Genomic DNA, 7,560 nt, shown 5'->3' with positions numbered 1-7,560 from the left:
CAGCTTCCTGGGGCTCCACGACAACAAAGCGGCCATGACGCTCCCCCTTACACTCCACCTGGTGCCTCCTGAGAGCACACCCACCGCATCTCACCTGGAAACCTCCCTCTGGCTGAGGTCTTTGCGAGAACAAAGATGAACCCCCCAACCTGGTGCTGCCCCTCAGTCCTTTGTGTCTTTGAACTCAGAAGGCAGGGCTCGCTGCCCTCGGGTTAGCGAAATGGCTCACAAACTGGCAGAGGTGGTGGAGTGCGGGGTGGGGGTGAGCAGAACGGGACTGCCATCCTCCCCCACAGCGCACTGACCAAGCAGAAATAGTGTGAGCTCACTTCCCAGAACGGTTGGGGCGAGCTGGAGATGTAGCCAAGACCACGCCTCCCCGCGCCGGAGAAAACAGTGCTTAGGGGCGGGGCTGCAGGGACCGGAGGTGGGGCCAGCTGGTCTCTGGGGGATGTAGAAAAGCACCCAGGCTGGAGGCGGACGTTGTGCCCGTGGCGCAGCTTGGCTCAAGACCCAGGCTCTGCACAAGGTTCATCCCTGGGAGTGAAGGGGCCCCAGCGTCCCCCCTGGTCCTCATCTCGACATCCCCCCACATACCTCCCGCTGAGGGTTTGCCGCCTTCCTCAGTCTCTTCCAGCACTGACTGGACCCTGGGCACCTGCCTGCCTTGCCCACGACTTCCCCTCCCTGCCACCTCGGCTTCCCCCTCCCTCACCCCAGGCCAACTCTGGGCCAGGGACCAGCCTCCAGGACGGCTTAGGTCACTGATGCAGCTCGAGGGATGTTGCAGGGGTTTCGCCGGCCAGAGAAGCCTCCAGGGACTCAGGGACTCTCAGGCCAGCCTGCAGCTACTCCAGACCACCACGGTGGGGCAGGGGAGTGGCGTCCGCACCGCCCTAGGCCTGGACCCAGAGAGGAAGTTGGGAGAGCTGAAGCCCACCCTGGGGACTGGGAGTGGGCCTGGTATCCAACACAGCTGTGGGGAGGAAGGCCCGGCAGCAGCAAGGGGGCCCCACCCCCACGAAATTCCCTCCACTGCTCTAGGAAAAACTTTTTATTACAAAATTTTACAAGTAAGCGCTGGGCTGGCTCCCAGCCTGTGGGCTCTGATACCCTCCCCCTGATGCAGACCGATGGGGGGATGCCTCTGAGGGCCCTGACCATCAGAATAAAGTCTCTACTTCCAGTGGAACAGCCCTGCAGTCGCGGGCTGCAGGAAGCGGGGTGTCTGAACTGCGCACCCCGGGCAGGAGGAGGAGCACGAGCCCGGAGCCGGAGCCAAGGTGGCGGGGAGCTGAAGGGGCTGGATTCGGTTCCCTTCGCCCATCCCGGCCCCTGTGGGCGTGGGCGCGCACGCTGGAGCCCCGCCTCGGTTTCGGGGCTGCTTGAGGGGAAGAGATATGGAGGGTGGGGGTGGGGTGAAGGATGGGAGTATATGGGGCTGGGGCAGCTGCCCCCAGCCAGTCCCTAGATGGCGCTCGGCGACTTGGCGGAGCGCGCCTGACGCAGCAGCAGGACCAGCGCGGCCACCAGCAGGGCGACGAAGAGCAGGAGGAGGACGACCCAGGAGCTGAAGTCGGTGCCCTTGCGCAGCCCCGTTGGGTCGGCGGGAATCAGGTTGGTCAGGTTCAGCATGTAACCGAGCGCCCAGCCGACAGCGGTGTCCCCGGCCTGCGGGCGAGGGGCGCGGCCTCAGCCTCCGCGCGGCGCGGGCGGCCCCGCCCCCCCCCCGCCCCGGCCCGCCATCTCCCACCTTCTTCTGGAAGGTCACCCCGCCGAAGGCGCGCTCGTCGAAGCCGTAGCCCTGGCTCAGCAGCTGCTGCACGAACATGGCCCCGGCGCAGTAGTCTGCCAGGCGGGACCCCTCCCCCGGCGCCCGAGCCTGCAGCTGCGGCACAGGTGGGAGGACGTGGGAGTGGCCAGCGGTGGGCTGCACGCCCCCTACCCCCCCCCCCCGCCCACGGGCAATACGGGGTAGAAGGGTAGAAAGACCGAGGCCGAGAGGACCACCGCCAGGAGGGGCTGTTCCTCCGGGAAGAGCAACGTGACTCCAGGATGGCGGCGAGCTCCTGTGCCTGGGAGGCGAGAGCAGGGACGGCCACCCAGGGAGTGGAGGGCTCCGGCAACCTCCGTGCACGAGATGGGGGCGCGGGGACAGAATCTCCAGGCTGGAGCCTCAGCCCCTGAGGTTGCCTCCTGCTCCGCCCCACCCCCCAGCCTGCCTGTCAGTGGACAGAGAGAGGACAGGGGCTTTCTTGGCCACCTGAGCCCACAGACACACGTGTTTCTCCCAGAGCCTCTGGTAGGCACCTCACGCTCCACAGGCCCTAACCCCTCCATCTGGCTTTACCCCGCACGGGCGTCTGGCTAGTGGCAGAAGCCAGATCCCGGAAGGCATCTTCAGGTCCTCACTCCCTGACCCCTGGGCCCTGCCAAGTCTACCTGTTAAGCCTTGAGCCCTTCTGCTTGCCCTCCAGCTCCTCCCCACCTGTCTGCTCCCCACAGCCGCCCGCTCCCCTCTGTCACAGAGGCTTTAGGTGGCAGTTCCCCTCCCTCCCAAGGGGCGGGCCTCAGGGAGATTTCCACAGCCCCCTGTGGTCTGGCCCCTGCTTTCCTGCCAGGGCCCAGCCACTTCCGAGCCTAGCTAGCAGCGTGGCCCTCACTTCAGTGGGCTTGCTGAGAGGCCCTGGCCGCTCCACCTGTAGAACCCCGGAATGACCAGGAGGCAGGAGGGGCCCACCCACGAAGCCCTGGAGCCGAAGCCCTGGAGCTGGGAGCAGGCCTCACCTCGCTCCACGTCTGGCTGCACACGGTGGCCACGGCGGCCTCCAGCTGCTGCAGGCTTGCCACAGGCAGCCCCATCACGGTCCTCAGGAAGTCCACGGTGTAGAAGAAAGCAGAGAAGGCCTGGGAGGGGGGTATAGTCCAGGTGTGCCCAGACCCCAGGCGCTACAGGGCAGCGGCCCCCACCCCGTCCGCTGGACTCACCATAAAGTCCCCAGACACAGGGGGCTGGAAGATGCCGTTGAAGGAGCATCGGGAGAAGCGGCAGGAGGAGAAGTTGAAGAGGCCCGAAACGAGGCCGCGGCAGAGGGCCGGGTCGCTGCCCCCCGCCAGGTGGACCCTGTCGCTGCCGTTGAAGGTCTGGGGCCGCTGGGCTGCGGTGCACGGTGACGCATACAGGTCCCGGAGCGGCACTCGCGTGGAATAGCCCCTCGGCCAGCAGGGGTGGAAGCTGTGGGTCTGGGGGAATCGTGGGGGTGTGGGCTGCACCACCCCCACTTCAAGCGCTGCCCACCGCCCTCGCCCTAGGACCTGTGGAGGGCCTCTGGAGCACCGGCCTGGGGGGCCTCCCACAAGTGCCCCTTGGCGCTGTCACCGCTGTGCTCAGCAGCAGTCCCTGGCACCCCACTGCCTGCGGCCAGGTGCCGCAGCTTCTCCGAGATCGGGCGCCAGCCCTCCTCTCTCCCCGGCCTGGCACTCACCCCCAGCCACCGGGCCTTGGCCCGCGCCAGGTCCTGTCCTCCCGGCCGATGAAGCAACCAGTTCCCGCTGGCTGGGGCAGCCCTCAGCATGGCTGCTGCCCAGGCTCTGCTCTGTGCCCTTGGCCCACATCCCTTTTTGACCCTCCCTCCAAGAAGGCGCAGTGGTGCAGGTGGGCTGGGGTTGGAGGGCACCTGCAGGGCACTGGCCAGCAGCCTCCGGAGGACCTGGTCACGGCCATAGCAGAGGAAGCTGTGGGTGTAGACGCGGTAGAGCTGGCCGTAGAGCCGCAGCTGGACCTCGTTGGCTGGATCCTCAGCTGGGCTGGCTGTCTCGAAGGTGATCTGTGTTGAGGCGCCCCCCAGGTCCATGGCCCCCAGGGTCCCCTTCCTTGGCCGGAACCACCGGCCTGCCCAGCCATACTGCAAGGAGTGGAGGCTGGGGTCAGCCCGTGGGTGGGTGCCCACACCCCTGGCTCCTTGGGCTGGCCGGCAGGCCCACCTTGATAAAATTCTCCAGGAGGTAGTTGGTGGTCACCCAGCCAAACACCCCCTCGTCTTGGCCCGAGAGGATGCGGGCACCACGGAAGTCGAAGGGGTACTGCATCAGCGTCTGCGTCACAGCCGCGAGCACACTGGCCGAGGCCTCTGGACTGGTCAGGCTGTGATACAGAGAGGACTCTGAGGGGCACTCTTCACAGGTGGCCGTGAGCCTGCTGCTGAGGTATACGGTGCCTGCCTGGCCAGCCAAGGAAGTCCCAGCCCAGGGCTTCTGCTGAGGGTGTGTGGGGCCCACCCTGTGCTGAGGCTGCTGTGGGGACCCAGGCCCGGAAGGTTGGGGGACGGGCACACTCACCTGAGCAGGCGCATGCCTGCCGTGGCTCCCAGGTAGAGGGGTGTGCCTGCGTGTCTCTCCTTGGGCACGTCCCGAAGTGCCTGCTCCAGGCATTCCACCAGACTCTGGCCGGCCCCGGGAGGGTTGTCTGCGTAGCTGGAAATGCCACCCCCTGGAGGGAGGCGGTCGAGTTCCCGCAGCAGCCGCCAGGGGCCACAGGGCAAAAGGGCTGGGGGCTTGGGCTCCCAAACCAGGTGGCCGCTTAGACACATCTTCCCAGCTTAAGCCCTCAGAGACGCCCAGTTCAGAGAGAGACAAAAGGGCCCACGTGCGTGCCGCCCAGAGTCTCCGAGGCTACCTCCCTGCAGCGGGTGTGAGCACAGGTGCCAGGATAAAGCACTGGGCATGGCCCAGCTGGCCTAGCCCCGCCGGGATCCTGCCTGGGTGTTCCCGCCAGCCCCTCGGAGCCCCTCCTGCTCCGCCGGGGCGGTAGAAGCTGGTCCCAGGCTGGGCAAGGCCCAAACGTTTGAACTACTGCCTGGGCTCCCCTTCTAGAATGAAAGTGCCAACAGCCGCCGAGGGCCAGGGGGTCTGTACCCGGGCCAGGGGGTGCCGAGCACTCACCGCGCACATCACAGGAGCTATGCTGGCCCACGATGCCGGTGTCGTTCTCCTTGTCTGCCGGCCACTTATAGATGAACATGGACGTGTGGGAAGAGCCAGCGTCCAGGACGATGCCATACTGAGGGTGACAGTGGGGGTTACCCTCTGGGGAGGGGGCAGGGGCTTGAAGGCCATGCCCTTTGCCCCATCACCCCCCTCTGGCTTTTCGCGCCCGCCCCCCCCCCCCCGTGGGAAGGTTGGAAGCCCTGAGACAGCCCCAGTGGCACAGCTTGGGCGGGGGTAGAATGAGGACAAGGGCAGACGGGCAGGAGCCATCCTAGCAAGGACGAGCTGAGGGGCCGTGTCAACATCAGAGTCCCAGGACCACCCGTGGAACCTGGTCCTGGGGACACGATGTCCCCAGGCTCTGGGACAGAAGCCCAGCTGCAGGAGGAGCACTCTTGGGCCAGCTCTTCCCTCCGCCCCAGTCCCGATGTCTCTGACCTCAGCCCGACCTGAGAATGTGGAAGTCGGCACCCTGGGGACAGGCTGGGAGAGGCCAAGTGCCGGCTGTGATCCATGCTGGCCCCTTCCCTGTGTCTCAGAGCCAGGCCAGGAGCTCTGTCCCACAGAGTGGACGGGCGCTGGCTGGTGACGACAGCACCCAGCTTGCAGGTGCCACTTTCCGGCACCCGCCCCCAAGGGCCTGGATTCCCAGAGGGAGAGCACAGCTGAAGAACATGTCCTCCTGAGCCCTGGCAAAGGGGCCACGCCAACCCTCCCCCCACCAGGGAACTCCCGGATCAGCAGGCCAACGCGGCCACTTGCCCCACCCCTGCTGGTGGTGGCCCTTGGCTATAGAGCAGCTGCCCATGCTAGCTCCCATCCTGGGCTCCCAGGGCTTGGAGCATCCCCCCACGCACACACACCCCAAGCCTTCCCCACCCCACCCCAGTCCAGTAAAGGGTTAAGGGAGCCAGCCGGACTACTGGAGGCCACCCTGGCCTAGCCCACCCCCACCCCTTTAGGACCAGTCTATGCTGCCGCTGCCCGCCTCTCCTCAAGGGCACACGGGCTCTGCTTGGACCACCACGGGCAGGCGGGGTAGGTTCTCTGGGCCCCAGCGCCTAAATGCACCCAGTCTGGTCCCAACCCCTAGCGATGTGCCCGCGGGGGCCACGCCCGTCCAGATGGGGCCTGGGGCGTCCAAGGATTGCATCCGGGGAGCAGAGAGACAACCCCTGGGCCGCACCCCTGTTGTGACAGACTCTGCGACCGGGGAGTTCCAGGGACTTCGGTCTCCAGCACCGCGGCGCCCAGGAAGCGCCGCCGCCGCCCCATGGACCCCCCGGGACAGGAGAGGAGCACATGGGGCCAGGACCCCACCCGGCCGAGCCCGGAGCCGAGCGCGGGTCAGGGTCTCGGGCAGACGCGCGGGCTCCGAGCCTCCCCGCCCGGCTCCCCGGCCCCATGCCCAGCTGCTCTCCGCACCGCGCCGGGTGCCCGGGTGCCTGAGCATGCACCTTGAGAGAGGGCGGCTCCCGGACGTCGCGGGTGGGGACGCACAGCAGCAGGAGGCCAGCGAGGCCCGCCGCGGCCAGCAACAACGGCGGCAGCAGCGACAGCACCTTCCCAGCCATGGGCGGACGCGCAGACGGACGAGGCGCTGACGGAGGGGCGGCGGGCGGCCGGGAGGCCGAGGTCCCGGGCCGCGGGGTAGGCGCCGGGGGCGGGGCGCGGGCCCGCACGGGCCGCAACGGGCCACGCCCACTGGCAGGCCTCTCCGCCCACCGCCGTCCAGGGCCGCCTCCCGCGAGCGCAGGTGAAAGCTGCGGCCTGAGTCACCCCGCCCTCACAGCGTTCAGGTCGCAGCCCTGGCACCGTGAGACTACCGTCTGCCCTCCTCCTTTCTGTCCGCTCAGCCCCACGACTCGTTCCCCCTGACCCCAAAGGCTGGCCTACCAGCATCTGCTTGTGGACTCTGGGTTCCAGGCAGGACCCAGAGAACTCCCCTCTCCAGGAGGTCTCTAGGTGTGGCTTTGTGCGAAGACGCAGGAGGCTTGGCTTGGGGGTGGGCTGGGCTGGCTCCTGGCAGGCTTGTTGTTGGAGGGGGGGGGTCATGGGGCTGGCAAGCCCTGCTTTTCCCTGCCTGTTCCTGAGGAGAGGAGGCACACTGCCAACCATGGGAACAAGGGGCTTCCGGTGTGTCTCTGCCGCCCCCTCCCTGCAGGAAACAGCCAGCGGGCCTGAGGCGCTGACCAGTCCTGAGTGCCGAGACCCTGCGCCAGGCCTCAGAGCTGACCTAGGCTGGGCCTGCCCTTGACGTGCTGGGAACTCAGAGGTGCACGGCCTGTGTCACACAGCCTGGTGCCAGGGTGACAGGTGAGGATCCAGGCAGAGAAGGGCAGGAGGGCCACACTCACGCCAAGCCCAGAAAGAAGAGGACCTCCTGGCTCAGGGCATGGGCCGTCACTGCCGCCTCCTCTGCTCGGGGTGGGGACAGAAAACTGGACTAGGGCAGCCACAGGGTTCCCGAGGTGGGGGACAGGAGGGGGCCCTCTGTACACAGGACCCCATCCTGGAGGTAAGGTCCAGGGTCCCTCAGACCAGGCTTGTCAGCACACGGGTCCCCGGATGCTG

At 67.3% G+C, this 7,560-nt stretch overlaps 1 protein-coding gene across 3 annotated transcripts; it reads right to left on the bottom strand.

Annotated features, from left to right (window-relative positions):
• Nucleotides 1-1,044: 1,044 nt before the first annotated feature.
• ENTPD2 (ectonucleoside triphosphate diphosphohydrolase 2) lies at nucleotides 1,045-7,141 on the bottom strand. 3 transcript variants are annotated; one of them, XM_036239292.1, is made up of 9 exons: nucleotides 6,883-7,141; nucleotides 4,942-5,059; nucleotides 4,339-4,489; nucleotides 3,985-4,144; nucleotides 3,678-3,905; nucleotides 2,989-3,243; nucleotides 2,788-2,907; nucleotides 1,754-1,888; nucleotides 1,045-1,671 (listed from the first exon to the last, which is right to left on the bottom strand). In XM_036239292.1, exons 1-9 carry the CDS (start codon nucleotides 7,102-7,104, stop codon nucleotides 1,468-1,470), a joined length of 1,593 nt encoding a protein of 530 aa, XP_036095185.1. In that variant the 5' UTR covers nucleotides 7,105-7,141; the 3' UTR covers nucleotides 1,045-1,467. The 3 variants fall into 3 exon arrangements, with proteins under 3 accessions (XP_036095185.1, XP_015986441.2, XP_015986442.2); XM_016130955.2 differs by lacking the exon at nucleotides 6,883-7,141 and adding an exon at nucleotides 6,444-6,622; XM_016130956.2 differs by lacking the exon at nucleotides 6,883-7,141 and adding an exon at nucleotides 5,436-5,830.
• Between the last annotated feature and the right edge of the window lie 419 nt (nucleotides 7,142-7,560).

Source organism: Rousettus aegyptiacus, unplaced genomic scaffold (genome assembly GCF_014176215.1).
Source record: "Rousettus aegyptiacus isolate mRouAeg1 unplaced genomic scaffold, mRouAeg1.p scaffold_m13_p_3, whole genome shotgun sequence".
NCBI classification, from domain to species: domain Eukaryota; kingdom Metazoa; phylum Chordata; class Mammalia; order Chiroptera; family Pteropodidae; genus Rousettus; species Rousettus aegyptiacus.
The sequence above is the reverse complement of the archived record's forward strand: the minus strand, read 5'-3'. Positions and strand labels throughout refer to the sequence as shown.

Bases quoted from the DNA above. Each gene is read 5' to 3' on its own strand.
- ENTPD2 (XM_036239292.1), bottom strand. From the start codon at position 7,104: ATGGTTGGCAGTGTGCCTCCTCTCCTCAGGAACAGGCAGGGAAAAGCA. The intron at 3,244-3,677 runs GTGCCCTCCAAC...CGATTCCCCCAG, and splicing joins TGCTGGCCAGTGCCCTGCAG to ACCCACAGCTTCCACCCCTG. The intron at 1,672-1,753 runs GTGGGAGATGGC...CCTCGCCCGCAG, and splicing joins GGGTGACCTTCCAGAAGAAG to GCCGGGGACACCGCTGTCGG.